Source organism: Delphinus delphis, chromosome 16 (assembly GCF_949987515.2).
Source record: "Delphinus delphis chromosome 16, mDelDel1.2, whole genome shotgun sequence".
NCBI lineage: Eukaryota > Metazoa > Chordata > Mammalia > Artiodactyla > Delphinidae > Delphinus > Delphinus delphis.
In genome coordinates this window covers 80494507-80512213 of record NC_082698.1, presented here as the reverse complement: position 1 = coordinate 80512213, position 17707 = coordinate 80494507, and the positions used below count along the sequence as shown (strand labels likewise).

Genomic DNA, 17707 nt, shown 5'->3' with positions numbered 1-17707 from the left:
GGCCTGAGAGCCAGGCAGGGTCACTTCCTCGGTGGACATGGGCCTTGTCTGCGGAGTTGTATGTCACCTCCTCTATCCGTTATTTCACGTGGCTTCCGTATTAGAGTCTTTGGTTGTGATTGTCGAGTTTCTGTGGAAATAGAGACAATGGATAATGAGAGATCATGAAAGACAATTAGTCTTCAGGTCAGACAGCTTCCAGGCTGGAGGGCTGGGGAAGCGCTGATGCTAAAGTCCAAGGCCTGGCTGTCTCTGCAGACTAATAACCCAGCAGTGGGACTGCGGTTGACTCTCACGTCCAGAAACCAGTGCTGTATATTAAGACACCACCACGTTTTCTCCTCTCTAAGCTAGGGGGTTATTCTCTAGGCAAGGTAATCCTGGCTCCTAATGATGTAAAGTGATTAGCTTCTGGTTAATTCTGTAAGCGACCCCGTTATTCTTGTCTGTCTTGTGTTCCTCTGGGGCTCGTGTGATCTTTTGGTGCGTATTTTATAAATGAAGAATCTTATTTTCCTTATCTGCAAATTTAGGGGCTGGATTAGATACTTCTTTGGTCCCTTCCCTTTCTAATATGCAGCAAAGTCACCTGAATTCATTTTTGAGAGCATCCTTTGCATCCGACGCTTAGTCCATGGTACAAGCACACGTGAGGTGTATTCCCTTCCCTCAAGAAAAACAGACCAAGGGACAGTCCAAATCTGGAGGTGGGAAGAGAGATTTGTGTGAACAGGAGTAGGGAGAGTTGTCCAGAAGGAAGTGGTTCTTGGCTGGGTTTTTGAAGGGGGAAGTGGGGAAACGAAGGAACATTCCAGATCAGGATTATGCTATGTAAAATGCGGAGGGCAGCTTCCCTGTGCTGACAGATGATGTGGAGATGGGACTGAGGTCATGATATTGGGAAAGTATTCACAATAACTCAGAAGTTATTCACATTATCTAGACTGTTCTTCTTAACAGGGTCAGGTAAACAGAGCCTTACTTTTCAGAAAAACCCCTGAGGACACTTCCAGTCCTAGACAAAGTGGGATAGACACACTGCTCCCTGTCGCTCCTCCTAAGTCAGATAAAAACCTTGGACGTTGTACATAAAACAGACATAAGAAGACCTGAATGGTAGAGGGAAGAAGGCGCACTGGCCAGGGACCCCAGGGAGAGCACGAGAGACACGATTGGAAATCACTTGTCATTCCAAGAACCAGGAAAATCAGCCAGAGTGAGAGAAACAGCCGACATGCCAACAGCAAGACGTCATAGATGTTGGAATTATAGGGCAGAGATTTTCAAACAGCCATCATAAAAATGCCTCAGTGAGCAATTACAAACCCACTGGAAACAAATGAAAAATAGAAATTCTCAGCCAAGAAATTGAAAGCTTCAGCAAAGATACAGAAGCTGTAAGGAAGAATGAAGTGAGCATTTTAGAATGCAAAATAGCGTAACTGACGCCAGAGTCCGTGGGTAGACCCGCCAGCAGAATGGAGATGACAGAGGATGGAGTCAGTGAACCTGAGGGTGAAACGGTAGAAACTGCCCAGGAAAGAACAGACTGAAAAAATAAAATCCAGGGCCACAGGGACCTCTGGAATTCAGTAATATAGAAACTTCTATCCTGGTGCAGGTTCAGGCGTCGAAGCTTCTCTTCCCGAAAATTATGTTTCCCTCTCAGAAATTTGGTTAAATGTTTTCCTAATTTCTTCTGTAGTTTAATGCCAAGTGTAGCCACTGAAAACTGTTATAAATTTATTTCAATATTAGGTTATGGGAGACCACATGTCAGAAAACATTTAATGGTAATGTCAGTGCCACAGAAACGAGAGGTGAAGACCTTCACGGGTCCAGATTCCAGCAGGAGCTCTCGTACTGCTTTCATCCTTCTCTGACTCACAACGTGAAAAAATATGTCTCTCCCTGCCTGTCACTTCTAACAAAAAAATGTGAGCTTGGTCGTGCTGGTGGCATTTCCAAAGCATATTTCACTTGATTTCCTGTGAAATCTCTCCTTCATGAAGATGCTGGAGAATGTTGTCCCCTGAGGGGACAGGAGAGAGGAGAGACGCCCGGAGTCTCAGGAACGGGGATTGAGCTGCCAGGGTGGCCGCCAGTCCTGGGGCACCTGGGGGAGGTGCTGAGGTCCATCAGCGCGTCGGGGACGTCACGGCAGCCTGGTCATCAGTGACAGCTGGCGGGCCTTGTCCGAGGTTGTTCGGTTAGTAGGGGCACAGCCAGGATTCAGACCTCGGTCTGTTGACTCCCAAGCCTGAGCGTTACCGTAGCCCTGATGTGTGTTACCTTCGTGGGTAGGGGTGGTTCAGATGATTTGAAATCTAAGATCCCTGGAAAGTACTTGGTCTTTCTACTTTAGAAAAATGTTACTGTAACTAAAATCTGTTCTACTGTTCTGAATTCAGAGCCACTTAAACTTGTTTTAGTCCATAAAGCAGTTTTTCTTCTTTTAGTTTTTGCCCGTGGATTGCAAGATCACAAGAAAAATGGGAACTACGTCCCAGCTTCCCTCCAATTTGGAAATTTTTAGACCTCCTCTTACTCTGCCTGGCCATGGGTTTTTTAACCAAGCAGGGTATAAACCATTTTCATCTCACCAGGAATTTGATGCTGTTTCTGGGTCACAGACTCCTGTAGGTACAGGAATGAGCATACACCTGCCGACCTTTAGGTCAAGAGTCAGTAGGCAGGGTTTTCTGTAGAAATTAACAAGGTAATCCTAAAATTCATATGGAAATTTAAAGGACCCAGCTCAAACAATCATAAAATGTTGGAAGACTCATACTTCCCGATTTCAAAACTTACTGCAAAGCTACAGGAATCAAGACAGTGTGGTGCTGGCACAGGGGACAGACACGTAGATTGTCAGAATAGAGTTGAAAGTCCAAAAATAAACCCTTGCATCTGCGATCAACTGATTTTCAACAAGAGTGCCAGGACAAGTTAATGAAGAAAAAATTGTTTTTCAGCCAAAGGTGCTGGAAAACTGGACATCCACATCCAAAAGAATGAAGCCAGACCCTTACCTCACATCAGACACAAAAATTAACTCAAAACAGACCGTAGATCTACATGTAAGAATGAAACTATAGAACTCTTAGAAGAAAATATAGGAGTAATTCTCTGTAAACTTGGGTTAGGCAGAGTCTTATTTGTTCCAACACCAAAAGCACAAGTGACGAGAGAAAAGTAGATACAGTGAACTTCACCAAAATTTAAAATTTTTGTGCTTCAAAGGACACTGTCAAGAAAGTAAAAGGACAAGCCACAGGATGGGAAAAACTATTTAAGAATCATATATCTGATAAGGGACTTTGTGTATCCCAGAATACATAGAGAACTCTTACAACTCAATAATAAAACAACAAATAAACCAATTAAAAAAGGAGCAAAGAATCTGAAAAGACGTTTCTCCAAAGATAGGCAAATAGTTGATAAGCACATGAAAATGTAACACCATTAGTTTTTAGGGCAGTGCAAACCAAAACCACAGTGAGCTAGCACTGCACATTGCTGGGATGGCTATAATGAAATTAAAGGAAAGAAATGGAAAATAGTGTCAGTGAGGATGTGGAGAAATTGGAGGCCTCATACCCTGCTGCTGGGACTGTAAAAATGCAGCAGTTCGTCAGAAAGGTAGACGTGGGATCACCCTATAACTCAGCAATTCCACTTCTAAGTGTGTACCCAGAAGAATTGAAAACGTGTGTTCAAACAAAAACTCGTACACTGGTGTACATAGCAGCCAAAAAGTGACAACCCAAATGTCCATCAGCTGATGAACAAACAAACAGGATGTGGTACACACACGATGGGGCATCACTGGACAGTAAGAGGGAATGCCGTGGTGACGTGTGTTCAACGTGGAGGAGTTTACGTCACGTGACACCAAGGGAAGGAAGCCTGTCACAGAGGATTCCACACTGTACGATTCCATCTGCACGAAATGTCCAGAATAGGCAAATCTATAGACCAAAAAAATTGGTTAGTGGTTGCCAACACCTGGGGGGAAGGAGTGAGTGTAGTGGTTGAGAGTGAGGGTAATTGGGGGCGGGCGGGGAGGGCGTGATGAAAATACTCCAGATAGATAGTGCTGATGACTGCACGGCTGGGAATCTACTAAAAGCCACCGAATTCTGCCCGAGGTTGAATTTTTTGGTATATGAATTATAGCTCAGTAAAGCTACGCTGTACACTCAACGCAGAAGTCAGGACACCCAAACAAAGAACCATCACCTCTCCTTCCTCCTCCCGAGAGAAGTGGCGTTGCCATGGAAACAAAGAACCATTGCGCCCCTCCTGAGAGAAGCGGCGTTGCCATGGAAGCATAGTCCCATCCCACGGGCACTGGGTTCCCGAAACCCCACTGGCAAAATAATTCTTGGTTTAGAGCCTTTAAACTTCAAGGGAAAGTAGGGTTAGAGGGTTTGAATTCATGAATGAGCCTATTTTTAGGTTCAATAAAATGAAATGGAGACAATGTGAAACGGAGAGACTAGTAATCCTTTTGTTATGTGTTAATGTATAATAATGAGCATTGTCAAATTAATTTCTTTTTTCAATCCCCTGCTTATTTAAAACTTGTCAGGGTACTTCCCACACAGTTTCAAGGAAATGTATGTGGTTTTGTTTTGCTTTCTTGCACATAGTGTATACATGAAGAGGCATTTTTTTCCCCTGCCTGTTCCTCTGTCCATATGTTCACAGCCTTCCTGACGTTACGGCGCCCAAGTCATTGACTGGTAGGCCAGTCTTAGGCCCTTCCCTGGTCCCAGGAGGCTCAGAGCCACTCAGATGCCTAATAGGCCAGAGTCTTCATAATCTGTATTTAACCGCTCAGCTCTATTTCAAAGACCCTCCTCTGCTTAGAATATAAGAAGCATTGACGGAGCACCCACCCTGTGCTAGACGCAGGAGGAATGTGACGCAGCCCTGTCACCCTGGAACTCGCCGTCCAATTTTCTAGGGGCCCGAGGCCGGGCACCTCCTGCAGCCCTGGGCAGGGCATGGTGGGAGGAGAGGGCGAGGACGCCGGGGTCCTTTCTGCAGTCGTCCTCACCTCCTTTTCCCTCCCAGCCCCCAGTGCCCTCTTCTCGTTAGCCTCTCAGGAAGGGCTTTTCTGCCACCAAAAGTCTGGGGGTAGAATAAAAAGTAGACCAGAATTCTGCCGAAAGGGAAGCGTCCCTGAGTTGACAGACGATGCTGTGCTTATTCTCGCATCTGAGGGTTTGTCTTGGCTGGAAAGGAACGTGGCAACTGAACGCTGTAAACGGCTTTGCATGAAGATCTTACTGCATAATCTTCAGAAGTCATCCTAGAAAAATCCAAGGGGGCGGCGGAATATTAGTATTCTGTTCACCAGTTTTTAGTGAGAAGTCATCAGAATGTGTCTTTTCTAGTTTTTATCCTTTGTTCTTTTTCTGTGCAAGGCTTGGAGACGTTCTCTGCGCGCTGGGGGCGGGTGGACCCTGTCCCTGCTGCAGCCCCGCAAGCTCCCGGAGGACGGTGGGCGGGGCTCCAGCAGGACACCTGCGTGACCACGGAACTGTGGCCCTGCAGCTTGGCGGTGCTCTCTGGGGCTCTTCTTTTATCATCTCTGAGCCTCCCGCCTGTTAAATCCTGCTTCTCTGCAGGCCTCCGCTGGGCCACTTGAACAGCCTGCCCCCAGGACCGGGGTCTTGGGTAGCGGGGTTTCCACCTCGTCACCCTTCACTTCCCTTCAGCCCCCCGCCCCAGCCATTCTTTCCGAGGGCTGAGGTCTTCAAAGACTGGAAGTGAAGCCTTAGTGATGACCCAGGGGAAGAAATCCTACCAGCAGCCTGCAGACCCTGTTTCTTCACGTGTCTCATCGCACCGGCTTCAGTTTACACTTGAACGACGTCAGAAGTGTCCAGTGCGGACCTGCCGACCTCCGGTGCCCGAGATCCACCAGCGGCGGCTCCTCTGGAGCTGGATGGCGGAGCCGGGGCCCCCTTGGGGATGTCCGAGGGAGCGGGGCGGTGCCTGGCCCCTCCTCCCCCACCCCCGCTGCCACCGTTGCCCCTGTTTTTCTTCCCTCTTGGGTCCGTCTCTCTCCTCCTCTCCCAGCTCAGCATCTCACCGTCTCTCTCACGTGTGTAAAGGGGGTGATGAAATGTCCCCATCAGAGGAGGTGGCCCTTCTGGGCCTGCAGTGAGCCCTCAGGGACCCTGATGGCAGAGCCTCGGGGACTCCTCGTGAGGCCAGGGCGGAGGCGGGGGCCGAGGGCCCGCGTGTCCTCCTGCCCTCCCTGCGTGCCGCTGCCACCCCGATCCTCCGTCCACGGCGGGGACTCCCTCGGATGCTCTCCGCAAGAACGGGCTCGGGCCAGTGTAGGCCAGAACGGCAACGAAGCCTCATGCGGATGGGCGGTTCGTCATCAAGGCGAAGACGGGGCGGATGGTCCTCCTTTCGGTGGAGCCAGGGCTGCCCGGGGTCCAGTGGGCGGCATCCTCGGACACCACCGTCAGGGGACCGGCCTCCGCCGCCTGGCTCCGTCCTTTCGGGACTCAGATGGTCAGGAGGTCCCCGGGGCCGTGGGCAGCTCTGGTGCGGCAGAGGCGCCGCGCTCTTGCAAGAAGGATGTGGGATGCAGGAGCCCCAGGCGGTGAGGTCCACTGCGCGTTTCCTCCAGACGCGCGTTCACCTCCCGAGCCGGGGCCCCTGCCCCCCGCGGCGGGGGGAGGGCCTGTAGCGGGACCAGGCCCGTCTCCTCTCGGGGACCTCGCACCCCGAACCCGCTCAAGGTCTTCCGGCCACACGCACCTCCTCTCCGTGTGATTCTCTGCCCGGCCCTTCTCTCTGCCAGTGCCCTTCTCCCGGCGTCCACCTGTCAGATGCAACTCGGGCATAACCTCCTGCGGTTCCTCTGCAACCCTGCTCTCACTGCTGTCCACGTCTGCCCCCCGTCTGGTCTGCGGGCTCCGTAAGGTCAAGGTCCTGGTCTGAGTCTCGCCATCCCCAGCACCTTGCCCACCAGCAGAGCGTGCTGAATGTTGTGTGGGCCACCGAGGAAGGCACTGGTGATGGGAGGAGAGGCGGCTCTGCCCGTGCTCGGGGCGCAGCCCCCCACCCAGCTGCCTGGGGGCGTCTGGATGCTCGAGCTATACTCCATGGGCCTGTGGTAGTGACAGAAAGAAAAATATAACACAGATCATCGGAGAGAGCTTGAATAAACTGTTAGTTTTGTTTGTTTTTGTAACTGTTGATCATAGAGGTAGCACACCGGGATGCAGGGGCCTGTGTCCTAGTCTGCACTGCGCCCGCGCTACCTCTGAGAGCTCAGGAAAAGCCCTGCCCTTCTCTGGGCTCCTGGTTCCTCGTCATTCACATTGACTGGTGTCGGAGGTTTCTTGCAACGTGCAAATTTGCTAAGCTCACGGAGAGGTGAGTAGATTACTGACCTTCAGAGCATCCCAGAACCCTGGGTGTGACCCAGCGCCAGTGGGTCCACCTCCAGTGCCCACCTGAAGAAGGTTCTCCCGGCTTCACTCAGGCATCCTTCTTTCCAGGTCAGGCTGAGCTCAGGGGCCACGTCCCAGCCTGCATTCCCATCATCCCTCCCAGGGTTCAATTCGTAGCCCTTTTCCGGTTAAAAATCCTTCCGTCATCAAAACCCACTGTCACTGTTTGAGCCGCAGCTTCACAGAAGATGGTGGTGGGATTCGAGTCCACCGGCCCAGTTTTCAGAGTGCTCTGGAGGACCTGGGCTTCCTCCCTTGGTCGTACCTCGCCTGGGTCACACTTTCTAAAACACCCCTCACCTTTCAGGCTCTTCTTTTAGAATATTACCTGGCAGAGTAGGTAATTGAAGGAAAAGAAAGGGACTCTGAAGCGCGCTTTCTTGCTTCTTCCCACAGGTCACCAAGGAAAACAGAAACCACCTTCTGCCAGAGATTGTGACGTGTGTGCAGAGTGGCCGGAAGTGAAGACGACTTGTCACTGCTTTTCTGCACGTGAACACATCTCTTGGAGAGGAGCCTCAGTTCCCTGCCTGTCCAGGTTTTTGGCCTTCGGGTTTATGAAATCTTGGAGGCTTTTCCAAAGAAAGCCTGACAGCTGTTTTCCATAAAATGTTTAAAAGATCAAATTAGCCTTAATGCTGGATTGACTTGACAAGATTAACAGTCCACTGTGGCTTATTCATGCTGAGAGATTTCTGTTTATTTCCTCTTGCAGTTGTGCATATGATTTGGGTAAATTATGAAATGAGAAATGGTTTTCGGAGTATTAGTTGGAATTTGCCCCCATTGATTGAAGTTTATAAATGTGTTCAGGGAAAAGGGGGAGAAAAGCGTTCACTGCCTAATCAGTTTTGCATGTCAGGAAAATTAAATCCCTCTCCAGGAGCAGCTGGAGTCTCCCGCAACTTAGAGTGATAACAGTTACTTGATTTTTTAAAAAATCAGTATTTCAAAAAAAGCCATTTTCGGTCCTCCCCCCTCCCCATCTCTTATTGTTTATCTGTTTGCTTATTGCTTAATAAAATAAAGGTAGATGTGATGATTGCACGCATGTGGGTCCCTGCGTGGGAGGGACGAGCAGTCTGTAGAAATGTTGGTAGTGCTGGGTACCCAGCAGGGCTTCAGATCAGAGCCGCACTTTGGCCCCGTTCATTTAGACAAGTTCGCAAACCTTCCTGGGCCCCGTTTCCCTCCCAGAAAAGAGGGAAGTGGGTACCATCAAAGGAAGGCGTCGCCACAGCCTGAAGGAAACCACCCTCAGGCGTCCTCGTGATCCCCTGGGGGGCGCCCGGGGCCGGGGCCCGGGCTGCGGGGAAGACGGTGCAGAGAGAGAAGGTGCAGCCTGGGCAGGGCCCCGTGGGACAGACCACTGAAGCCCCAGAGCTCACAGAGGATAACAGCTGCCCTCCCAGGGGTTGATGGGACACAGTGACGATAACCAGTGCAGTGTCTTTAGGCCAGTTTTGGTGAAGAACTATGAATTACCAGGATTTCTTTAGCCTTAGCTACAAGCCCAGCTGGTGCTAATGCCGGGTGTGCCCTTGAATATGACCTCTGCCCGGTCCGGGCATCTGTGGAGCGAGGTGTCCCGTGAGCTGGGCCCTGGGGCAGCAGACAGTGCAGGAAGCAAGTCAGAAAGAGAAAAACAAATACCGTATGCTAACACATATATATGGAATCTTAAAAAAAAAAAAAATGGTTCTGAAGAACCTAGGGGCAGGACACACGCAGTATTTTAAAAAATGGGTTTTTTTTGGCCAAGCCGAGGGGCATGTGGGATCTTAGTTCCCTGACCAGGGATCGAACCTGGGGCCCTAACCACTGGACCGCCAGGGAAGTCCCCCAAATGGTTTCTTTTCTTCTCTGAATTGGCACGTGTCAGGGAGATGGTCCTTTAAAGTCATGGCCTGTGAACTCTCTGACTGTGGTGGCTGAGGAAGAGGGGGCACCGTCAAGCCGTAAGTGGTCAGGTGCGGGGCGGGGAGCAGTGGTGGCCCAGGAAAGTGGGATGGGCCTCCCCCCTCCTCCTCCGTCTGTCTCGTGTTCGTAGAATGCTGTGTCTGGGAAGACCGCGTGGGAGTAGGGGCGCTGGGGGCAGCTGATGGCAGGTGCTTGTGACTTGGGACAAAGCAGTAGGAAAGTGGAGCAGGCTTGGGAGGAGGGCTTGGGGAACAGGCCTTGCGATGCCCGTTTCATGGGCCAGGAGAGGTCAGTGCACCAAAGCGGTTTTAGAAAACGACTTGCCAGGCAGGTGGCTTTAACACACAGGGCAGAAATGAATTATCAGTAATGCCAGGTTAGCCCCGTGATTTATAGAAGGCCAAGCACTACAGTTTATATTATCTTTAGAGGAGAAGCAGTTTTGTTCAGTGTCCAAATGTAGAAAATAAATAACTCTTTAGCTGTGTTCTGACAGAACAGGTGAATAACTCCAGCAAGAAATGTCACCTTCGGAAAATCTCCTCTAAATGGGGGCTAATAATACAGTATTTTGCAAGGAATACGCTCTGATAAACAGTTGACTCGCTGAAGATCAGATTAACAAGCTCATGAGTTGTAAATATAAAAGTTGTTTGCAACACTTGAAAAAGTCACGTGGCCGCGTCGTTGACAGTCCGTTAAGAATCCTGGAGGGGATCCAGCCACGATCTCACCCGTGGGTCTACGTGTGCACACGCTCAGAGCGTACACTCAGGTGGCTTTACTGCCACAGACAACGCAGAGGGCGGCATCCCTGTCTGAGGAGTCTGGCCCCGATGTGGGTAAACTACACCTTTCCTTCTCCCGCTGCGTCCCAAGAGGCTGCCAGAGAAGCGGGATGAGCAGTAACCCAGCAGTCGGAAAAGCAGCTCTCGAATCTCCGGTGGCAGGAGTACCCGCGTCGTGTCTGCCTTCTCACCTGCATCGCGCTGTCCCTGCAGACTGCTCTCCCAGCTCTTTGAGCAGCTCTCACTGGCTGGGGAAGCGGTGACTCTGTGTTTCTTACCTGTGGAGGCCCGAGGAGTGCCCAGTCTGAATGCTGCTGGGCGTGGGTCATTGTCTTACCTAATTCAAGTGGCCACCCTATATGGGGAGGCCATGCTCACAGCTCAAGGCTGCCCTTTACCTGAGGGCTTGGCTGCAATGTTGCCCAAAAGAATTTCGGGAACTGCCAGCCAGGTTTGCTTGAGCCGACTTGGAGGACTGCGGTGAGGTTCTATCAGCTTCTCTTCAGACAGATGTCTGCAAATCCATCAGAAATAAGAAGGCGTGCACCTCCAGGGATTGCTGATTTGAGAATCATGCACTGTGTCTCCGATTATACAGAGTCTACCTATTGTTATTAATTTCTAATTCTTATTTTATAAAAAAAAAGAATATTGCCATCTACTTCCAAGGGGTAAGGAATTCTCTGCAATACCCTCCCCTCTGCCTACACTTCCAAACTCCAGGTACCTTTAAGAAATTTGTGTGACTGTTTCCAAATTGCATATCCCTAACTATTTAGGGCTTTCCAAAAGGGACGGTTCGCCAGGTCAGGGATGATATTCTCCATGGGCTGTGTTCTACGATCCCTTCTTCCTCCCTCGTGTCAGGAAGAAGCCAGGTTTCTGCTCTACCTGATGGGAATCTTAAGATGAGAAAAGCTGTCTCAGAATTTGCCTACAGCATTATAAATCAACTATACTTCAATTAAAAAAAAGAATCTGAAAAAGAATATATATGTGTATAACTGAATCACTTTGCTGTATACCTGAAACTAACACAACATTGTAAATCAACTATACTTCAATAAAAAATAATTTTTTTTTTTAAAAAGAAGTTGCCTAAATCATTCTTACAGTGAAGGATGTGGTATTTCTTTTGTTGTTTTTTGGTTTTTTTTTAGAAGTGACAACAGTTTCAGCAGAACTCAAACAACTGGACACAGCAATAACTGTAAACATTTTAATTCCAAAAACAAAGGTATGTGCAAATGTCCTGTGACGCGGTAAGGATTGCTTGGCTTGGAAACAGGCGTGCATTCCTGGGAAGCACACAGGAGCGCTGGGCGAGACGGGGCCTGGCTTCTTGCAGGACGTTGCTGTGACTGCAGTTACCATCATGCCTAGGCGGCCCTCCGTGACCTGCCTCAACTAGACTTCTGCACTCACGTTGCTGGGGATGCTTGGCTCCTTTCACAGGATGCTCTGGACGTGACTGCATGCACTATCACATTTTTTGCAGTAAAGCTGCCACTGGTTTATACTTACTTAACATCTGCATAACTATTATAAAGAAGTGAGATGTTTGTATGTAGACTGGACATCAGCGCATTGGACCAGCTGCTGGTGTGATACGCACCGCTGTCCGCCTCTTTTCCACAGTAACAGTGGCATACAGAATGCCAGTTGTTTAGCATGCAGCTGTCTTATTTTCATCAGGACCGGAAGGAGTTATTTATGTGCTCTATTTGAGTTGTCTTAAGATGTTAACATGGCTTTTATCTGAATTTTCCAGTTCTGGGAGGGGTGCTTCCCGCGTCCCGCCTCTCTGGGGCCGCGAGTGCCAGAGCAGGAGGGAGGCCTGGTGTCAAGGTTTGTGTTCATCACGTGAGATATTTTTCAAGAACCTGAGATCAAGTTATTCTGTTTTGTACACAGCACTCATCTTCCACAGGATGGATCTCCCGGCTCTCATTCTTTGTGCTGTTTAGTTTGGGGAGCACAGGGGAGAAGCTGGGGAGGGCTTGCGTCCCTCCCCAACGGCGTGGCTTCTCCGGCCCGAGCTCAGCTACTGCTCGTCGGAAGCGCTCTGCTGGGAGGCCGTGTCGTCCAGGCCCATGTCCTCCTGGCTTGCCCTTCTGCACATCACCCGCAGGTTCTCGGCCACGTGACGATCTCGAAGCAGCCCCTGCTCGGTGGCCTCCGTGGGTTCGCACGGCTCGGAAAAGTGCTTCCAAAGAGAAAACAGAAGCAACAAGTGATGGCTCAGCAAAGCTGATTGCTTCCCCTGATGACCACCCCACGGCTGTAGGTACCAGCCAGCAGTGTGGCAGGAACCTGGGGTCAGAGTCTAAAGTCAGGTCCAGTTACAGAGGACCAAAGCGGGGGGGGGGGGTCTTTGAGGACAGAGCATGCAGCCCGAGCCACGGGCAGAGGGAGGCGCCTCTGCACACAGGGCCCTCTTCTCGGGTAACCTGGAAAAACATGACCTTGGGCAAGAGGTCGCTTGTGAGCCTGGATTTCCTGAGTTTGGGTCAATGTCACTTCATATACATTGAGTCCTGCACAGCTGCTCAGTCCTGCAGGTTTGACGCCAAACAGTATGACCGAGGCCTTTTTATTGTGGCTGCACGCGGTCCCAAGGACCCAGCCATCCCTGTGGGAGAGAGAATTGGCCAGAATCCCAGAGCTGCATCCACAGACTGTCTTAAACACACATTGGGGGCGGCAGAGAGCTGCGATACCTTGTGCACCGTTACTGAGGAAATGAAAAAGCGAAGTTTGTTTATGCTTAGCTATCTAACTTAAACTCCTAAAGTAACCCGGGGCTCCGGGATGCTCATAACCCACCCTGAAGGCTAGCGCACCATCGCTGCAACGCCACGGCTCTACTAAGGGTGGTGCATGCCGGCCTGGTTTCAGGGTGGCTGCAGGTGCCACTGTATGGCTTCTCCTGCGGGCGGGGGCAGGCGCCGGCCTGTAGGGCTTCTCCCTTTGGGAAGAGGGTAAGGGCAGAGCCCCCATCATCCACCTCCAAAAAGCCACGCCCGGGACCAGAAGGCCAGCAGCCTGCGGCTCTGCCCCATCGCGGGCAGGACGGCGTGTGACCGTTCAAACGGAGCGTGGAAGTCTCCAACCTGATGCCGGCTTTTGCCTTAACATCTCCGATTTCTCCCTCCCTACCACAGTACAGAAGAGAGCGGCTGGGTGTTTACTTACGTACTTAACTTGTGAAGCCCAGTTATTCACCCAGCGCCAGCCAGCTTGGGATTCTCGATAAGGAACTGTTTATTTGGGCAAAGTCCTCAAAACTCTCTAACATTTAACTGCGTAAAAGTAGAAAGCCATCTCAGGAGCCACCATTAAATCTAGTGGCTCGGAACTGATGGTGAGCTGCCTGCAGTGCTGACGTGTGTCCTTTCCTCTCCCTCAGCCAGAGGAACGTGGAAAGAGAAGGTTCTGTCTGCACCCGTGGAGGACATGCCCCCCCCCCCGCCCCCGACATCCTGGGTTCAGGGCGAAGGGGACTCTGACACCGGCTCCCTCCACCGCCTGCCTGGGCGTCGTCATTACGGTACACGTGCCATACATCCTGTCCGCTTCCGAGCGCGGCCAGTCCAGCTCCCGTCTCGTTGCCTGTCTGTTACTCTGGGAACCCTACAGGGCAGGTGATGGGAGCCTGCAGGCCCGGGGGACCGGGCTCATCGGCCAGGAGTGCCCCCCACCCCCCGAGCTCCTCACCCGTGCGGGCTGGCTGGTGGTCCTGGCCGAGGGGCCCAGGGTGATGTTGACACTGCTGGAGGACTGGGTGTCACTGGTGTTACCCCCCTCGGCGGCAGACAGCCCGGAAATGACCAGGACGCTCGAGAAGCTCCTCTTGCCAAAGAGGAAGCTGAGGGTGGAGCTGGTGGACGAGCCCAGGCTGGACCTGATGAGGGCCTCGGCCCGCTCGCGGACGCTCAGGTGGCCGGCAGCGGGGGCGGGCGGGGGCTGGGAGCGCAGGGATGCCGCCGAGGTGCACGGGGACAGCCGGCTGCCCGAGAGCCTCCGGGCCAGCTCGTGGACCGACGTGGACGTCTGCAGGAAGGCCGGGTGGCTGTCCACGGTGGGGCCGGATGAGCGCGGGATGGGCGGCGTTTGGCTTAAGACCCTGGGGGCCTGGACGGACTGAGTCCTGCCTTTTCTCCTGCCTTTAAAGGAAAGCAGAGCAGAATAGGTAAACGACAAGGACCTACCGTAGAGCACAGGGACCTCTACTCAATAGTCTGTAATAACCCATGTGGGAAAAGAATCTGAAAAAGAACGGATATATCTGTATGGATAACTGAATCGCTTTGCCGTGCACCTGAAATTAACACGACATCGTAAACCCACCATAAATTAATTTAATAAAAACAACAACACATAAGTGTGGGAATTAAAGACAAAGAGGGAAAAGCAAGGGCATTCAAAAAGTCACTTATCTAGTCAACCAGAGCTTTCTAAAAAGGGGGATTTAAAAAAAAAAAAACAGCAGAGCAGACCGGCTTGCCGTGGCAGGCAGCTGCCCATGTCAGTGTCCGCGTGCTGAGGCAGGCGGGCTGCTCTGCGGGGCCCGAGGGACCCAGGCTGGCCTCCCACCTTCTGGGCTGGGATGGAGGGTTGGGAGCCCAGCTCGGGGCTCCACTGAGGCCTGAGAACTGAAGGATGGGGCAGGGGCGTTGGTGTGGGCCACAGGCCAGGGCGATGGGCCCGTCCGGTTTGCCCAGGCCTGTCCTGGGTTTCGCACTGAAGCCCCTCGTCCCTGGGAGCCCCTGTCCTAGGCAAACCCATAACGTGGCCTCATCAGGCAAATCCCATCATGTCCCTGCTTCGGGACTGGGTTCCCGGGCTCCTCTGATAAGCAGTGATGAAGGGAAAGCATGCAGGTTTGCATAATGTCTAGTTGCCTTCTAAAGAGGAAAAACGGGTTGAGCCACATGCTGTGGCCTTTTTTTTCTAGAAAAGTTTTCCCTTAAGATCAAGGTCTTTGAGAGGAAGCCCTCCCCGGCCCAACTCGGGCGTGCACGGCCCGGGTTCCCACGTCTGTCAGGGCTCCCAGCTCCCTTTGGCCAGTTGTCCCTCCCCTCAGGGGTCCTTCCTGGCCCAGCTCTTGCTGAGACTTGCTGAGACGAGGCCTTTATTTTATTTTTTACTGGAGTCTAGTTGATTTACAACGTTGTATTAGTTTCAGGTGTGCAGCAAAGTGAATCAGTTATACATATACATATAACCACCCTGGCCTAAATCTAAAAAAAGAGAGAGAGAAAAACAAGGCCATTTTGGACCCAAGGGACCGGACCGCCCGAGGCTTTCTTTGGTCCTGGCACATCTCTGGAGGAAGGCGGGCTTAAAGCGCCTGTCTTGTGCCTGACTTACCTCTGCGGCGTTAGAGACGAGGCGGGTGGACGAGCCTGGAATTGCTGGAACGCCGAGTTCCTTGACTTAAGCCTCAGTACTCACCAGGGTCTAATTCTAAAATATTATTTTAACCACAAGGTCCTACTGGGAAGCACAGAGAACTATATTCAGTAGCCTATGATAAACCGTAACGGAAAAGAATATGAAAAAGAAGGTATATATACGTTTAATCGAATCACCTTGCTGTACAGAAATTAACACAACATTTGTAAATCAACTGTACTTCAGTTTAAAAAATAAACATCAATAAAATATTATTCTGAAGGGGGCAGCTGGTGACGTCACGGTGCTACCAGTTGCCCTACTGACGTGTCTGCAGGAGTGGGTACAGTTACATTCAACGGGTAAAAATAGAGGGGGCTGCAGGGTGGGTACCCCCAAGGAATGTCACCTCACCCCAAAGGCCCAAGTGATTAACCGGGCACCCGGTGATTCTGAAATATTTACGTTTGTCTATGGGAACACGTCTTTTGCGAGGTAACTCCTTAGGGCACAGATGTTACTGTGGACATTCCCCGGGTCCTCTCTAGCCCTGCCCTTCCCACAGAGGCGGACTGGCTGAAAGGGCCCTCCTGCCTCACGTTGACCTTACTGCCATGTGCCCACTGTGGTGGTGGGGGCCCGTTTCCAGAGGGCACTGGTGCTCCCACCTGGCTCCCTCCTGCCCGTCTGCTGAGAAATCGGGGTGCCCCCCCCCCGCAATGCTGCTCACAGAGTGGTACTGGGATCAGGCTCCCCGGGTGAGTGCAGGCAGCTCCCCGGCATGGGGCTCCCCCTCCCCCCGGGGATGGGCCCATCTGAACGGTCCCGCTGCAGAGCTGAGTATGTTACTCTTATAGAGGAAGAAAGAGGGAGAAAGGGACCCTGACGAATCAGAATGAAGAACAGAGATGGTGATTTGTTAGTTTATTCAGAGCTTGGCAAGGCCAAACATCTGCTTGTGATTTATACGGTAACGCTGATTGCTGCCCCAGAATAGTCCACATTCATCCGCAAGCCAGTGATTTTGATGTTGGAGAGACCACCCGTACTTAGTGGGGGAACTTAGCTCATTCCAGTAACAAAGGGGAATGGTCCGTGTTCCATGCAAGATGGGGTAACCCCTGCCCCGATTTCACTGCTTCACATTTTCTTGGGTTTTTTTTTTTTTGTCGCTCTTGATTTTTTAAAAGTTAATTTTGCAAATGGAACAAGTACGAAACCAAGCTAAATACATCTATGCTACTTATTATTCTGTAGTTTAACTTAGTTTGCCAGTTACTTCGTTATCAAATTAGGAGCGTTTCTAGGAAAAACCTCCTTAGGACCTGGGTTGAAGTGCCATGTAAATTACCCGCCCCTGTTCATTATCCCAGCACTATTCCTTTGTCTTTGATTGTTATCTGAAAGGTGGTGGTGCAAATCCTTAGAATAGGATAGAAGAGAGAAATTATATGTATCAAATGTTAACTATTGAATCTAGATGAAATGTATGTAGGTATTCATTGCCTTATTCTTGAAGTTTTTCTGTAAAAAATTTCAAAATAAAACACTAAACTATTAAAAAAATAGGATAGAAGAGATAGCCTTCCTGTGCAATATGGGATTCAGATTAGTTACAAATTCCTAACTGCTCTCCTCAGCAAGCAGCCCACCAGCCTCCACCAGTGGGCTGAGTCCCCTTCCAGCAAGAAGTCTGCAGGTTGTCAGGCCGCACTTAGGGCTGCATAGTGAGTTCCTGGCCGTAGGGCGTTAGGGCCCGCGAGTCAGGCATGAGGTGCTGGGCGTCCACACACTGTGCCCACCTGGGGTTGCAGTCCTCTGGGAATCTGGCAAGGGCCAGGATGGGGATACTCGGCTGGGGACTGAAGCAGGGACCCAGGGAGCGAGGGAGCAGTTGGGACTCCAGTTATGGGCACTGAGCCTTGGGCACTGTGAGTAAAACAAGAGTCTGTTCTTAGAATTTCGTTCACATTCCCCCTTGAGAGCGGCTCAATCATTGCTGCATAGTTAGGCTTCTCTGTCATGCCCTGCCCGGGAAGTCAGGTCCTTCACCTCGGCCCCAGGGACTCCCACAGGGCACAGCACACTGGTCATCACTGGTTGCCTACGTGGCAT

General features: G+C 51.1%; 2 protein-coding genes across 5 annotated transcripts in view; one reads left to right on the top strand and one right to left on the bottom strand.

Annotated features, from left to right (window-relative positions):
• NTPCR (nucleoside-triphosphatase, cancer-related) overlaps nucleotides 1–11263 on the top strand; it is a 39248-nt gene extending 27985 nt beyond the window's left edge. For all 3 annotated transcript variants that reach the window (XM_060035061.1, XM_060035060.1, XM_060035059.1), the window contains one exon: nucleotides 7884–11263. In XM_060035061.1, coding sequence (XP_059891044.1) covers nucleotides 7884–7952 — 69 coding nt within the window. In that variant the 3' untranslated portion in view covers nucleotides 7953–11263. The remainder of the gene's footprint in view (nucleotides 1–7883) is intronic.
• A 116-nt stretch (nucleotides 11264–11379) lies between these two features.
• The window catches only part of PCNX2 (pecanex 2), a 274216-nt gene continuing 267888 nt past the window's right edge, over nucleotides 11380–17707 (bottom strand). For both annotated transcript variants that reach the window (XM_060035057.1, XM_060035058.1), the window contains 2 exons: nucleotides 13913–14361; nucleotides 11380–12401 (listed from right to left, as the gene is read on the bottom strand). In XM_060035057.1, the coding sequence (XP_059891040.1) occupies nucleotides 12240–12401; nucleotides 13913–14361 (611 nt within the window). In that variant the 3' untranslated portion in view covers nucleotides 11380–12239. The remainder of the gene's footprint in view (nucleotides 12402–13912; nucleotides 14362–17707) is intronic.